This window comes from Armigeres subalbatus, chromosome 2, assembly GCF_024139115.2.
Source record: "Armigeres subalbatus isolate Guangzhou_Male chromosome 2, GZ_Asu_2, whole genome shotgun sequence".
Lineage (NCBI taxonomy): Eukaryota > Metazoa > Arthropoda > Insecta > Diptera > Culicidae > Armigeres > Armigeres subalbatus.
Window position 1 is genome coordinate 69,637,451 of NC_085140.1, and position 16,688 is coordinate 69,654,138.

General features: G+C 41.3%; 1 protein-coding gene and 1 long non-coding RNA gene across 3 annotated transcripts in view; one reads left to right on the top strand and one right to left on the bottom strand.

The window, feature by feature from the left end:
* The window catches only part of LOC134208920 (hybrid signal transduction histidine kinase M), a 491,775-nt gene extending 479,164 nt beyond the window's left edge, over positions 1-12,611 (top strand). For both annotated transcript variants that reach the window (XM_062684881.1, XM_062684882.1), the window contains exon 7: positions 10,771-12,611. In XM_062684881.1, coding sequence (XP_062540865.1) covers positions 10,771-11,893 — 1,123 coding nt within the window. In that variant the 3' untranslated portion in view covers positions 11,894-12,611. The remainder of the gene's footprint in view (positions 1-10,770) is intronic.
* Positions 12,612-12,829: 218 nt separating this feature from the next.
* LOC134208921 (uncharacterized) lies at positions 12,830-13,449 on the bottom strand. Its single transcript, XR_009978709.1, has 2 exons — positions 13,169-13,449; positions 12,830-13,097 (listed from the first exon to the last, which is right to left on the bottom strand). It is a non-coding gene; the product is annotated as an uncharacterized LOC134208921 (long non-coding RNA).
* Between the last annotated feature and the right edge of the window lie 3,239 nt (positions 13,450-16,688).

A 16,688-nucleotide genomic window follows, 5' to 3' on the forward strand; every position in this document is an offset into this window, starting at 1 on the left:
GACAATTTTTACAAGATTTAGAGGACCGAGAATCTATTTTGCACATTAAATCTGGTAGTCCTTAGCTCAGTATGAATTTCAAAAATGACAAGAACATCGTCGGACGTACGTCACTGGCATCTACTTGGGAAGCGCCTCTTCGACATTTTCAGATGAGGTTGGATGTTGGTGGTAGTCAATGTTGTCGTCCACGTGCCATGGAATTTACTCCAGTCGACTTTCTGATAGTTTCGCCGGGACAAAACTGATAGTTTTATCAATAAATTTGTTCTTATTTCAAACAACGATGACAGTTCGAGATCAGATCAAATATGGTTAGTGTTCACTACGAACTGTAGTTAGCACAGAGGATAGCTCAAATTACTTAAAACTTTGCATGATTATCCATAATAGCTCTGTCAATCTGTTATCGCTTTCATATTTCTAGAAAGTAAAATGAAAAATACAAGAAAAATGCATAAAAAACTACGTACCAATGCTATGAATATCAAAAATTATTTGACGTTTTGTTTTTTGTTTTTATGTAACCATGCAATCTGGTGAGTGCCAAGGTTATTTAATTAATCAAGACCTGCACAGTGATCATAATATGTAAGCTTTTTCTATGTCAAAAAGCCACTCACTCGGCAGCCATGACCGAGCGCAAAATACTGGTATTCAAAAAGACGCGTTTTGAAAAGCCCCAAAAACCTTCAAAAGGTGTCATTTTTGATCAACTTTCTCTGTTTTAAATTTTTCGAAGAAGTCGTCTTGGGGTGACTTTTCGTGCTTAAAAAATGCAACTTTTGATGGTTAAATAATATCAATACTTTTTGACATAATAAGAAATATGAATTGCTTTTTTAAATGCCGTGTAAACGTATTTTTTGGCCTGTCCTAATCAGAGCAATCAAAATTGAAAAAAAAAGTGATTTTGAAAGAAAAACGATTATAACTTTTGGTCGGAAAAGACAATGAGAATATTTAAAAATCAAAAGTTGCATTTTTTGAGCTCTAAAAGTCGCTCGAAGGCAATTTTTCCAAAAAATTCAAAAATAAAAAAATAGATCAAAAATATTGTTTTTAGAGACACCCTAGTCCAAATTTGTTTAATTGCTCTAAATCAGTCAACTTAAGAGCTACAGAAAAAGCTTTTTTAGTTCAATTTATTGGAATAAGCTGCGCTACAACTTTGAAGAATATTACATGTTAGTATTCTGCCCATGATCGCATAAATGTAACATTTGCATTTTGGTTGATTTTGTAAATCGTATGTCAATCCTCCCAATCGTATGTCAATCTTTAATTCCGAGAAATAAAAACATATTTTCTATTTTTTTCTATGATGGGCCACCCCATTTTTGATAGCATCATAATGATGGCTTTACTATTCCAAACAATTTGGAAGAATAATTTTTTTGCCTTTCTTGTATGCACAGCAGTCTATAGGATCACTCCAAAACCGAACTTTTGATAGAAGGCTCGGAGACCTATAGTGTTGAACATATAGCAATTGACTCAGCTCGACGAATTGAGGTGATGTCTGTATGTGTTTTTTTTTCTTCCTAAGCAATGGAGGGGGAATCTGCTCAACAGACATCCTGGGTTGTCCAGGAAGTGCGGGGTTACGGACCACCTCCAACAGCAAACGAGGGATGCAGGACTACATCCCCGACGCGCTAAACCGTTTCCATTGCCGCCAAGCCCATAGTCCCTTCGGTACAAACAGAAAGTAATGCTTCAAAGGGGGGCCAGTGCACAACGCACCCTCGAAGTTAGCTGCGTGTCCTTGCGGCATCGAACTTCGTGACTCGCTTTTTTAGAAGAACACCATGGTATCGTGCCAGCGCATTGCCGGCTTTCCAGATGGCCTTATCACGCCCTATGTCCTCGGAAGGTGGGAAGGTTGGAGGTTGTCTGAAATTTTCGTTGCTTCGTAAACGAGTATTCATCAAACTTCCTACAAGACTTTAAAGATTTTTGAAGGCTTCCAAACCTGAAGGTAGGATTCCGAGCCTCTTGATAGGAGGCCCCCGAGTCTATTAATAGGAGGCTTCCGACCCGCTTAATAGCAGGCTCCCGAGCCTCTTGGAAGAAGGCTTTTGAGCTTCTCGGAAGGAAGCTTTTGAGCCTCTTGAAAGGAAGATTCCAAGCCTCTTGAAAGGAGGCTTTCCAGTCTCTTGAAAGGACGCTTCCGAGCCTCTTGAAAGGAGGCTTCCGAAAGGAGGCTTCCGAGCCTCTTGAAAGGAGGCTTCCGAGCCTCTTGAAAGGAGGCTTCTGAGCCTCTTGAGAGGAGGTTTCCGAGCCTCTTGAAAGGAGGCCTCCGAGCCTCTTGAAAGGAGGCTTCCGAGCCTCTTGAAAGAAGGCTTCCGAGCCTCTTGAAAGGAGGCTTCCGAGCCTCTTGAAAGAAGGCTTCCGAGCCTCTTGAAAGGAGGCTTCCGAGCCTCTTGAAAGGAGGCTTCCGAGCCTCTTGAAAGGAGGCTTCCGAGCCTTTTGAAAGCAGGCTTCTGAGCCTCTGGAAAGAAGGCTTCCGAGCTCTCTTGAAAGGAGGCTTCTGAGCCTCTTGAAAGGAGGCTTCCTGAGCCTCTTGAAAGGAGGCTTCCTGAGCCTCTTGAAAGGAGGCTCTGAGCCTCTTGAAAGGAGGCTTCCTGAGCCTCTTGAAAGGAGGCTTCGAGCCTCTTGAAAGGAGGCTTCCTGAGCCTCTTGAAAGGAGGCTTCCAGAGCTCTTGAAAGGAGGCCTGAGCCTCTTGAAAGGAGGCTTCTGAGCCTCTTGAAAGGAGGCTTCCTGAGCCTCTTGAAAGAAGGCTCTGAGCCTCTTTGAAAGGAGGCTTCTGAGCCTCTTGAAAGGACGGCTTCTGAGCCTCTTGAAGGAGGCTTCTGAGCCTCTTGGAAGGAGGCTTCTGAGCCTCTTGAAAGGAGGCTTCTGAGCCTCTTGAAAGGAGGCCTGAGCCTCTTGAAAGGAGGCTTCTGAGCCTCTTGAAAGGAGGCTTCGAGCCTCTTGAAAGGAGGCTTCCGAGCCTCTTGAAAGGAGGCTTCTGAGCCTCTTGAAAGGAGGCTCTGAGCCTCTTGAAAGGAGGCTTCCAGCCTCTTGAAAGGAGGCTTGAGCCTCTTGAAAGGAGGCTTCCTGAGCCTCTTGAAAGGAGGCTTCTGAGCCTCTTGAAAGGAGGCTTCCGAGCTCTCTTGAAAGGAGGCTTCTGGGCCTCTTGAAGGGGCTTCCAGGCCTCTTGAAGAGGCTGAGCCTCTTGAAAGACGGCTTCCGAGCCTCTTGAAAGGCGGCTTCCTAGCCTCTTGGAAGGAGGCTTCCGAGCCTCTTGAAAGGAGGCTTCCGAGCCTCTTGAAAGGCGGCTTCCTAGCCTCTTGAAAGGAGGCTTCCGAGCCTTTTGAAAGGAGGCTTTTGAACCTCTTGAAAGGAGGCTTCCGAGCCTCTTGAAAGGAGGCTTCCGAGCCTCTTATCAATAAGTTTTTATTGGAATTGACCTTTCCCATCATATTTTTTTATTCGCTCAATCGATTATTTACTACATTTAAGGTCAACTTTCCCGAAAAAAAAAAACATATTCTTGACGCCTCTAAATATTTTTAAAATTAAAAACAAAATATCGGAAAAGTGCTGTTTCTCATGATTGGCTCAACATCATTCCGATTTTGAACGAACATTGAGACCGGTTCACACGTGCAGTACTTTTTTGGATTTTGTTTTCGTTTTTTTAAATACATTAGAGGCTTAAAAAAATATGAGTTCTTTGGGAAAGTTGACCTTGAATGAGCAAAATAATTGACTGAGACGAGATGCAATTTTTGACGGGAAAGGTCCATCCGCCATTACGCATTTTTGTCCGAGGTACCCCCTGGGGCCAGCGAAGGTACCTCCAGGGGTACATGTACCCTAGGTTGAGAACCGCTGGTGTATGTGTATGTGTACAAAAATGTGAGCCACACTTTTTGGTACTTAGCATTATCCGATTTGGTCCGCATCAGGTTGCAATCGACGTGTATTGTGGTCTAATTGTTTCCTATCGGTCATTGCGTTCCAAAGTTATTAAAAAAACACTGCAAAAAAAAATATCAAAAACGAAAAAAAAATGTTTTGCTTGGATTGTAGCAATGCATTCAAATGACCTCAAATGGATATAAAATCTATCCGCTGAAGAGCTATTTCGACCTCTCTTATGTGTTTTACTTATTTTATTTTAATGCACAAGAAAGGCACCACCCACTACGTGGATTGATCTGGGTTTTCCTAATAAATATAGTTTTGGCAGGAAAAGCACCTTTCCGCGTAAATCTGTATCCTGGACCATAGTGCAACGTAAAGCGTGTTCCTTCTCTCTTTGAAACAGCATGAGGTTGTAGATGGACATTTGTGGTTAGCTTGAAATGTTAGACGAAAGTTTCAACAAATACATGATCACCGATCTCAATTTTAGTAAACTTGGCATTCCGCTTATGATTCACAAACCTCAGCACCTTCTCGTAGAGCGTCCTTTCCACCATTAGCCATGTCATTAAATCATTAACGTGAAAAAAAGTAAAGAATCCTGTTATGAAATTTCTCAAAAGAGATAACATTTTGTTTTTTTGATCAAGTAAATGGCTTTGTTCCACTACCCCGAAAGCTATTGCCTCGAACTTTAAGTGTCCGGTCCATCGCTGTCGGCGCCGCGCAAGTCATTTTCAATCAAGTTCAACCTCAATCGACTTACTCATCCAAATGCATTTAGGCCACTGGGCCGAACAACACGTTAAGCTAAAATTCGAATAACCAAATTCCATTTGATCGAAATGGTTTCATTTGGGCGAAAAGGTATCACAACATTTTGAGCCAAATGACCTGCTAAGGCAAACAAATTTTTCGGCGAAACTACCAGTCAGCCAGCTGACCCGTCCGTATGTATGTCCATTTCCGGCATGTTTGGCCAATTGACCTATTTGGTAATGCAATACCTTTGGTTTGATGACTTGCTCAAACGAACGATACCTTTGGCCATGTATCCATTTCGGTCAATTGACATTTTTGGCTAAGTAGCTCTTAACCAGATGGGTTAGCGGTAGTCGGACGCATCCCGACCCGCAAAGAAAATTAAGTTCAAAACTGTTCAAAACCACCACTAAGACAAAATACGCCGAAGTCCTCCAATCGATGCAGGCAGTCGAAAGAAAGGCCGGACGTGGCGCGCAAGCGAGCTGTACAGCTTACAAAAAGCTGGCCCAGAAGGTCCTGGCTGACAGCGTCGAGCTGAGGTCGTTGAGAAGAGGTTGAGAAGACCTCGCACGCCTAAGAGACGGGCTCTTTGGCACGCAGGTAGCCTACTTCAGGTTACCGGGGGCCGAAGCAGTCGCCACATTGAGGGAAAGCAGAAGAGTGAGCGCATAGATGTGAGTTTGGACTCAGACCGCATTGTTCTCTTGTACTGTGCGGTTGTCTGTTCTTTTTGATGCAGCAGGTTTTTAATACTATTTTAATTTTCACAGTGATTTTCAGCGCTCTTTCTATCTACTGATCCCGTTGCGATCTTTCCATGGACCCGTGCCTTCGTTTTACGTTGGACCCGTTTGCGGAAGTAAAATTCCGACAAGTAATGGTAATCTAATAATCAGTAATAGTCAGAATCTGGGAAACCGAACAGCTACCGGAGGAGTGGAAGGAAGGGGTTATATGCCCCATCTACAAGAAAGGCGACAAACTGGAGTGTGAGAACTTTCGAGCGATCACCATCCTTAATGCCGCCTACAAAGTGATATCCCAGATCATCTTCCGTCGTCTGTCACCATTAGTGAACGAGTTCGTGGGAAGTTATCAAGCCGGCTTCGTTGACGGCCGCTCGACAACGGACCAGATCTTTACTGTACGGCAAATCCTTCAAAAATGCCGTGAATACCAGGTCCCAACGCACCATCTGTTCGTAGATTTCAAGGCGGCATACGACAGTATAGACCGCGTAGAGCTATGGAAAATTATGGACGAGAACAGCCTCCCTGGGAAGCTTACCAGACTGATCAAAGCAACGGTGGATGGTGTGCAAAACTGTGTGAAGATTTCGGGCGAACACTCCAGTTCGTTCGAATCGCGCCGGGGACTAAGACAAGGTGATGGACTTTCGTGCCTGTTGTTCAACATTGCGCTAGAAGGTGTCATGCGGAGAGCCGGGTGTAACAGCCGGGGTACGATTTTCAACAGATCCAGTCAATTTATTTGCTTCGCGGATGACATGGACATTGTCGGCCGAACATTTGCAAAGGTGGCAGAACTGTACACCCGCCTGAAACGTGAAGCAACAAAAATTGGACTGGTGGTGAATGCGTCAAAGACAAAGTACATGCTTGTGGGCGGAACCGAGCGCGACAAGGCCCGCCTGGGAAGCAGTGTTACGATAGACGGGGATACCTTCGAGGTGGTCGAGGAATTCGTCTACCTCGGATCCTTGCTAACGGCTGACAACAACGTTAGTCGTGAAATACGAAGGCGCATCATCTGTGGAAGTCTGGCCTACTACGGGCTCCAGAAGAAACTGCGGTCGAAAAAGATTCGCCACCGCACCAAATGTGTCATGTACAAGACGTTAATAAGACCGGTTGTCCTCTACGGACATGAAACATGGACAATGCTCGAGGAGGACTTGCAAGCACTCGGAGTATTCGAGAGACGGGTGCTTAGGACCATCTTTGGCGGTGTGCAAGAAGACGGTGTGTGGCGGCGAAGAATGAAACATGAGCTCGCCCAACTCTACGGTGAACCCAGTAGCCAGAATGTAGCTAAAGCCGGAAGGGTGCGATGGGCAGGACATGTTGCAAGAATGCCGGACAGCAATCCTGCAAAGATGGTGTTCGCTTCCGATCCGGCAGGTACGAGACGGCGTGGAGCGCAGCGAGCGAGATGGGCAGACCAGGTGCAGAACGACTTGGCGAGAGTGGGGCGTATCCGAGGATGGAGAGATGCGGCCTCGAACCGTGCATTGTGGCGTCAAATTGTTGATTCAGTGTTATCTGTTTAGATGTTAACTAAATAAATGAATGAATGGTAATCTTGCAAGGACACCGTTTTAGGAAAAAAAACCTCTTAGAAGGTCACGTCTCCACGCTCAGCAATGAGCATTAATAAAAACAGGAGGAAGGGGAGTATCTGAATCCTCCCCCTACTTCTAAGAAACAAGGTTTCAAGACCGTCCTGCCAAAGCGTGGAAAAAATAGAAAGAAGCTGGAGTCTTCAGATATTCCTTCTAACTCTAACATTGAAAATAATTCTTCTCCTATCAAACTGAGCAATCAGTTCGATTTGATTCATGACGAAATTGAGCAAATCGAATCTACCTCTAGTCCAGGTGTTTGAGCCACACCTCTTGGTGGACAGACGCACGAGACGTACCTTCTTACTCTAGCTGATATCAGAAGGACAATAGTGCTCAAGCTGCACTACCAGCTAAGTAGGCAACCCTTATCATCGGTTGACCCGTGGAAGCGTGAGATAGGAATTTGTGGAGACTATTCTGTCCTTTTCCTTTTCACAGAGCGGTCATCGGGCACCGGAGTTTTCCAAGGGTATGCTCAAAATGCATTTTTGACGTAGAACTACGTCTGTCTTTTCTATATTGGGGTACACTTTACGATTGCAAAAAACTGAAAAAACGTCACGAAAATATGATAGACTTTGATCGTTAATAGCTTCGCCGTTTCTAGATGGATTTTCAATTTTCTTGGATCATTCGATCAAGGAAGAGTCAACGCTTTATACTCAATGTACACTGAAGTAGTTTTTTATGCGGTTATTTTTACAGGAATTGTTTTTTATGCAATTTTTTTTCACTCGAATCTCTGGACTTCCGCGGTTCATCCAGGCATATTTTGGAATTTACGCGTTTTTTTACGTTGTTTTCATCTACGCGGCCCATATACCCTGCGTAAAAAACGACTCTAGTGTGTTACAATATCAATGTATGATAATATTTGCTATTAAAAACCTGCCTACAGCTTAGCACTCGGTTTCGGTGATTCAGTCAATCTCGTAAGTGCATCGCAAGCTTCTTCTTCCATAGCACTACATTCCAACTGGATCTTTGCCTGCTTTTCAACTTAGTAATCTATTGACATTTATTTAGTTATTAATTAAAAGATTTTTATGTCCACCATTGCAGGGCTTTTAGATGGTGCAGTTCGTTTCTGCCAACTTAAAACTGGCGTTTTCTCTCGAAAGGTTGGGGCGTTTGACGGCAGCTTCTTGCTTACGTCTATTGATGCCAGTAGAGGGGCTCGAAATCTTCTTCGCTGCTGCAATGATTGCGTTCTGGTGAACTTTCTTCGGCTCGTTTTTGCTGATTCGTAGGTGTCTGCCAGAGTAAACGCTAGGTCCGACGCAACTCACGGGAAGGAATAAAAATTATCATCAATAAACTGCCAAACTTCTTTGTCGCGTCTACTCTGACTTTCTCCATAGGATGCCCATCAAATGCCGTTGACAGCCCAGCTTTCGCAATTTTTTTCTGTAATGAGCCACCAGGGGTTTAGAATGACTTAGTGACGGGTGCTTACCCAAGCAACCAGAAGTTCAGATTTTACTTAAATTTACTCTTAACCGAACTAATTGGTTCACTATGGTTCACATCAAGTTCCAAGCATCCTTAACGGAACTTTAAAGTTCACTTCGGAACTTTAAAGTTCCGTTACATACAAAAAATTACTTAAAATGAGAGCTGATTAAGCCAAAATAGCCCTTATTATCCGAACTTCTGGTTGCTTGGGTAGTCTCTGTTCCAGTTTGCGTCGTACACTATCAGCCAGGGTTGTGCTTTTCAAATTTTAAAATCGTTCATCCTCGATTATCTGAAAATTTTATTTTTATCCTCTTTTTTTTTCAAATCAATCTCAGGAGCATAGGATAAACGCTTGCTTTAGTCTAATCGAACAGAATAGTCGAAAACCTGTATATTACATACAGCTACGTAGTTCAACGTCACCTTTGCGTACAACCCGATTGGGCTGCACCTTTGAGTTTTTCTACTGCTTGTTGTTCTATGATACGTTTATTTTCACCATGTTTTATGATTTCTCCAGAAACTAGAACTATAATCATTTTAATTCAAAATTTGCTATTTCCACAGTAGGGTTTCTTACCCCATTCCCGGCCTAACATGCGTACGACTGCATTATTTAATTGATATTTATGACAGGAAGCAACTTTTCCTGAATTTTGTGGGCTGTATAATACTGCAATGGTGTTCACTTCTGCTTAAAAAATAGCTATTTGTGCTAAATATCGTTCAAAAAAAGCTTTTATTTGATTTAAAATAGCGAGGTGCAGCACTCATTTCAGTCATAGTGATTTGCCATTCCGGCACACGTAAAACCAGTTCCCGGCCTAAACAAAATTTTACTCGATCTCTCAACATTTTACTCCCATTCTCTCTCGGGACGGTAGAAAATAAGACTTAAACAAAAATATGCACGTTCCACGACAACAAGATGCCAGATGGTATTATTCATAATCATTTTTATTTGGTTGAGAAGATATATTTACTCATACAAATTTCTTCCAAACACTTAGAAAAAATATTCTTTTCACCTTTTGAAATCGAGAGAATGGTAAATAACATGATAGCGTCAACGTATTAAACAGTTTTCCTGTTAACGATGAAGGATCATTTTCATACTACTGGCCTTTTGGCTGCACGGTGCGGCTAGAAGTTCTTGGGCCGAGGTGATTTTTTGTTCGGTTTGAGAATACATTTTAAAATGTATTCTAATATGTTTAAATAAGTTCTAGTGAAACGAACTAATAGGAAGAATTGAAGTGCGTGTGTTTAGAATTATGGTGTGGTGATTAACAACTTAAAGCAATGGTTGTATCGAGCACTGTGACGATTTTCAGGTAGGTGTTTATTTGATGATACCGTTTTGTAAAAGCGGCTCAGTGGTGTGGCAACGGAGAGCGAAGTTTTCAAATCTACATTTTTATTTTCTACAATTAGATCAATTAGGAGTAAAACAAGTGGTTGAAATATATTGAGTATTGTGAAAGATTAATGGGAGACTTTTTAAAAATTATCAATCATAAACCTACGACTTCCAAACAGTATAAATCATTAGTTTTCTGTGCACTGAGCGGGGAATGGAATCGGGTCCATAGGCCCAAGTAGTGATTTACCCTATGCTGACAAATGAAAATTCATAAAAAATGTTTTTGCGCATCGACGCAAACGCAAACTTCATTGAGTGATTAGATTTAATATTTTATGTTCTTTTATCGTCGGTAAGAAGCATGTGAACTGTCTGTTCTAATGCAGTGCGAAGCTGTAGAGCAAAATAGTGCGAACTTGGGAAAGAACACTATCATTGCGCTTTGAATGCGACCTTTTTAGAAGTCTCAGAGACCAATAATGTTATGTCTCATCTACTCAGCGTCCACGTGCTATCTGAACTAATTCATCCAAATACACGCTATTTTGAAATTTTAGCCAAGCACATATAGGGAAAGCTGTTACACAGATGCAAAACTTTAATGCTTCTCACTTCTGATCCAGTAGTAAATCAGCGCACCATTTCGACTCCATAAATTACGCCAAATTGACGACGTCTTCTGACTTTATGTGATCATTAATCTCATCATAAGTATTACGACTAAATCCAAGCCAATTAGACTATCATATAGAATTCAATTACGCCCACTAACGAATATAACCACATTTGCTGTTGAAGTTACGTATATTTTATGATGCGCATCGCTTGGATCGACTCATTATGCTGAAATTCGATACATCAACACTCTTTAACTCAATCATTTTTCTCTTCTTTCCATTGTAGGCGCCGTTCGCCGAAACGCACCCAGACTCTGCCAATTTCCAGCATCGAAGTTGATCCGGAGAAGCTGGCCCAGGAAGCGTTCCGGTTGTTGCGGACGGTACAGAATCTGCTCAACACCCAGGAGCCAACGCTGTCGCAGTCGTCCACCGCCCTGGATAGCCTTTTGCTGGCCTCGGCGGCCGGATCGGCAACGGGGAGCACCTCCACCTTAACGGGCGTTGGAGGGCCAACCGGAGGGTCCTCAACGGCGACGGTCCATCACCATCATCATCATCACCACATGCCGGGAGCGGTGGAAGCAATGTACGGTGGGGTGGTAAACGCTAGGAATAATGTTGGCTTCAGCCGAAAGTTGAACATGAGAGGAAGCCGGCTGTCGCTGAGAAGTAGTACGGATGATTCGGTGCATTCAACGTCGTCGTCAAACAAAACGGAAACGGATGAAGACAACACGGACAGGCCTTCGCCTCCATTGGGCCATCATTTGCACCATCCTTTGGTGCATCAGCATCAGAATAGTGGAGCTAGTAGCAGTAGTAGCAGCACTACCAGTAGCAATAGTGGCCATCTAATCAACCACCGTCATAGTGCAAACATCGACCGCATCAAAGAGATGATGATCAGCTCAGCGGAGGACGAAAGTGGGTTTAGTTCGATGAATTCCTTCCAAGAGATCGGTCTTCCGCTTATAAACTCGACCGTCCTATCCGCGGCATCTTCCACAACGGGCGTCTGCTCAGCAGATTCCAATTCATCGGCTGCTTCCTCAACTGGGTCAGTTTCCTTCGTATCCGATGAATCCTCTGATCTGCGGGATAACACCGTCATCCCGACCAGCAACGTAACAACGATCGCCATAAACGGAGCTTCATCTGTGTCTTCTTCATCTTCCACCTCCACACTCACCAACAGTAGCAAACAGCTCTCTGACAAACTGGGCATCCCGTCCCCATCCAAGGCACCGGAAATCCCAGCCCGGGTAACGCAATCGCCTGCCTACGAGCACCACAATCACTTCATCAACCATCGACGGTGGGATTCGGCGCCGGTTGTGCCTCCAAAGTTGAAGCTCCACGGCACCGATTCGGACGGCGGCGTTTCGTCGCGGGTCCTCTGGGTGTAGCGGTGATAGAATCCGGCTCGAATGGCGGGAGCTCTAGCCCTGTCATCGCCGTCGCTCTCCTCGCATATGCGCTTTCTTTTAAGTTTGGCTTGCTGTAGGCTCTCGAGAGCAACTAACTCCAAAAAATAATCCAAGATTGAGCGTCTAAAAAGTTCGGTTAATTTAGACAAAACATAATCCTAGTTTTCTTTTCTGAGTATTTATATCTTCTGAAAGTTCTTCCAATGTGCGTTGTTTCGAATGTTGCCGAAAAGAAATGATCAGTAAAATATTGCATTTATTTAGGAAATGTGTAGTTTTAAATCAGTTGCAACCATACCCGGAAAATTTACGAGTTCAATGTAAATTAAACCAGGAACCATATTTTATTACCAAAGCTAATAAACCCGTGAAAGATTTGGATGCGTTTGTTGAGAAATGTTTCAGTGTAGACACGAACCTTTTACAGCGAAACGATTCAACGTTCATTATTCGATTTGAACACAAACGGATGAGAGGATGCTTTCCAAATCCAAGAATAATATTTTAATTGCAATAGACGATAAACTAATATGAGCATTTATATAACTCGTGTACTTATCTATAACATTACTATCAAACTAATTCTATTGTCACTATTATTATTATCATAGGATCTTTAAATGTAAAACTACCCGCGTCGTAAGAGAAAACACCAATAGATTATTTTACTACAACTTGTATCGCTGCAAAGCAAAAACGATTACATACCTACTTATCAAGTATCACGTTGAATATCTAACTACTACTATATTATAAATATTTGTGATAATTTATTTGAAATCCATGTTTTGTATTCTGTTCTCTAATTGGAAATACTACTTCATTTAACAATAGGTTTCCAATCTGCAATGCCGAGTTGTACAAATTTTTGTTTGCCACGCAACGAGAAGAAAGAAAGAAAATCAAACAACCAACTACTTATCATGAAACGTTTTATTGAAATTAATTCTCATCTTGCTAACCATGACTACCAACAAGAGTTACTAGAATCGTAAATCGGAAATAGCTATCAATATGCCTATCTATCACAAATATTTTAACTAGAACAGTTTACACAGCTACAACTCTTGCAATTACAACCAGTATACACATTCACTACTGCTAAAACAGCTCTTAAGCTCGACTACGTTAACTCGAAGTAACGTTAACACCTTGTAATGAAGAAAATGCCAATCGGAAATTGCTGAAAATTGCAAAAATAAAATCATTCATATAAATCGTTTGCTCTTATTACTTCGAAAGAAAAATATTGACCAGTTAGCGCACATCAATAAATAACAGTTTCAGCGGTCGGTTTCTTGACAATCATCGAAATTTGATTGAATGTCTGGAAACTATATCCACTATTTCATCTGATGTACTTCCTGCTGTTTGGGGCTCTCATGCTGAAATAGATGTGCGTTTAAACTTAAAAGAATATTCACGAAATCCAGCCAAGAATAAAAGAAATCATTCACTAAATTTGGCACAATACTTTGTTTGTTTACTTTTACCGATATTGAGCAATGAAACAACGCTTAGCAGAGTATGCTCGGATTTGGGCCTCAAGCGTAATTTAATTTAATGGCTCCTGTTGGTAGGCAACATGTGTATCTTTACGAACGCTTCGTGGCTGCCATCTGTGGTTTCATTCACGAAGCTACAAAAGGGCGAGAAAACGGCGAAATAGTAATGCAATATGCACTCTAATAAACACTTGTTCAAAAATAAGTTTATTGAAGCCGATTTTCGAAGTTTATCACATCACTCCGTATTCACAGTTTACGGTTGGTCGGTAAAAATTAAATCCGCTCAAATCGCTTAAGAGCCACGCAGAATTGGTACGTTTTCGTATGTTAGGACAGTTTTGCCATGAGAAAACTGTCAAAACGTACGCAATCGTATACGGAAACCTTACTAATTTTTCGTAAAACATTATAGTAAACTTTGGTTTTTATTTTCTGAGAAATTATATCATTGAACTTGATTTAGACTAGAAGTTTGGAGCCGCAACATTAAATATTTTTTCATTGACGTATTCACAGAACCTCCTCTATTTTAGAAGGGTTACTGCTCCTTAACTTGTGTTTTTTCAGCAGTAAGCACACATGTTAGCAATAAGAAACAAAAAAAAAGGTTCTGTATTTTTTTGTTTGGCGATAAGATGGATATATGTTCAATGAGATGGAAAACGGGTCATTTCCCTTAAAATATCACCTTTTGTTCAAGTCTAGAAATTTGATTATTAGAATCTTAAAACTTTAAATACTATCATAAATAAGAAGTCTATAAATGCCCTACATTTGCTTTAGTTAATAAGGGTCTAATAGAAACAAAGGGTTAGAAACAAAGCAACTCTGATTATGTATTTAATTATTAGTAGCATTTTCAGAAGTTTTGCATAAACAAATTGCTAATCATTCTACACAGCATGGAAGTTGTTGTTTCCAATATCGATATAGTATTGACCCGATTTTATCTACCCCCGATTTTATCACGTTTTCGATCCGTTTTTTCACCCTATGTGTTTTTACATGTTTTAGTCTAGATAAGCGGTTTTTTTCACTTGGGATTTGTATATTTATGGTTTTCTATAAACGTGTACGCCGCCGCGCCACGTCGCCGCCACCGTTGACTTTTACACGCCGCCACCGCCCTAAAAATGACCCGGCGCGCCGCCATATGGAAATATACCACGCCGCCGAATATTTTTCACTACGCCGATGGCACATTTTTTTCAAAAGAGCATTCAAGTTTATCATGAATGGTATTTCCTGATGGAAATACATATTTTCACCCGAGTTCATTTGAAAATTATATACTTTCAATTATGCAGTATTTATCATCATTTACGATTTACTCTATAAATCGAAATCATTCGACGGCAACCCACTCACAACTGGCATGGAGCTAATTTCTAATTAAGCAAGTGCAAAACCGTCGAAAAATATCTTAATTAGGCCAACAAAAATTCAAAAATTCAAAATTTTGGTAAGAATTTTAGAAATTGTTTCTAGTATACCTTCAGAAGTTCTTTCTAGAATTCATATTGTATTTCAGTTATTTAAGAATTTTCTTTAAATTTCGTTTGAAAGTACAATTCCTTACAAGGGAAAAAAACTTGCTTTTAAAATTCTTCTATATTTTTTTCTGGAATGTCTCCAGAAACTTTTTTTGGAATTCCTTCGAGGATTCCTCCTGGTCTTTGTTGAGATTTCGTTGCCACGATCCCCTAGATCTGCCTTTGCTGCGATCTCTTACCGGATTCCAGTCCAATGCTTGCTTGCAGATTTCGTCTTCGCTCTTTCGTAATGAATGGCTTGCCTACCTTCATTTACGCTCTCGAAATTTTATTGGTATTGGGAAGAGATTATCTGGAGAAATATCTAGTGGACTTCTGGCAAGAAATAGCGGGGAATAGGATTCTTGGAGAAATTCCAATTGTTAAGAAAATTATTTTGAGCTTTTTAGTGGTATGTCTTCAGTTGTCATAAGACGAGTTTGTACAATCCCATTTAATTCCACCACTTAATTGTACCTTAACAGATACTATTTTGACCTCAACAGTAAGGTCGTCTTCAGTGCCTCGTACTTGCCTCGACTAGTCAAGAGAGATTGTACAAACTCGTCTTATGACAAGTAAAATTCCAATGTTTTTGCAGGAAACTGAAAGTTCTAATAAATAAAGTTCAAATTCTTGCGGAATAATTGAAGAAGAACTTCTTCAAGCATTTTCGAGGGAATTTCTTAAGAAAATACTATAAAATTCCTGAATTTCCCTGGGGAATTTTTGGATGAATTATGGGGCAAATTCATGGAGGAATTTCTAAAAGAATTTCTTGAGGAATTTTCTGGAATAATTCGTAATGGAATTTCTATATGAGTTTCTGGAGGAATTTTCGGTAGTGGGTTGAAAGTAGGCGTAGATCAGAGGAATCTCTTGTGAATTTTAGAAAGAATGGAGTGCTCTCGAAGTAATATGGGAAACGTTTCTGGGGAATTTCTGAAGAAAGCCCAAACAAAGTTTCAGGAGCAATTCCCAGGAATTTTTTTTTAGAAATTATTTATATAATTCCCATGTAAATTCTGGAATGAATTTCTTGGAGAATTACTGTGGTAATTCAAAGACATTCTAGTAGTTAATTCCCGAAAAAATCTTGAAATATTCTTAATGTACATCTGAAAGAATTTCTCCGGGAAAATTCCCGAGAGAAAATCGGAGGAATTAGTGGAGAAACATTCAAAGGAATTCCCGGAGAAACTTCTAGATAAGTTCTGGAGGAATTTCCGGATGATCTTCCGTATGTACTGCTAAAAGAACTTTCGGAGCAACTTCCGAAACGATTCCAGGAGGAATGCCCGGGGAACTTCCGAAAAAAAAAAATGCTGGATGAACTTGCGGGGAAATTTCTGGAGGTACTTCCGAAGCAATTACTGGAGGATTTTCTGAAGGAACTTCTGGAACAATTCCCGGAGAAACCTCTGAAAGAACTTTCGGAAAAATGCTGGGGGAACTTGCGGAGGAATTTCCTGAGGAACTTCTAAAGCAATTGTTAAGGAACCTCCTAAGAAACTCCACTGGGAACTTTCGGAGGAGTTACAGGAGAAACTTCTGGAAGAAATCCTGAAGGAATTTTTGGAGGACCTTCCGGAGCAACTTCTAAAAATTCCCGAGGGAACTTCCGGAAAAAATGGTGGGCGAACTTTGGGAAGAATTCCCAAAGGACCTTCTGAAAAAATCCCAGAGGACCTTCAAAAAAAAAAAAAAATGCTGGGGTAACGTACGGAAGAATTC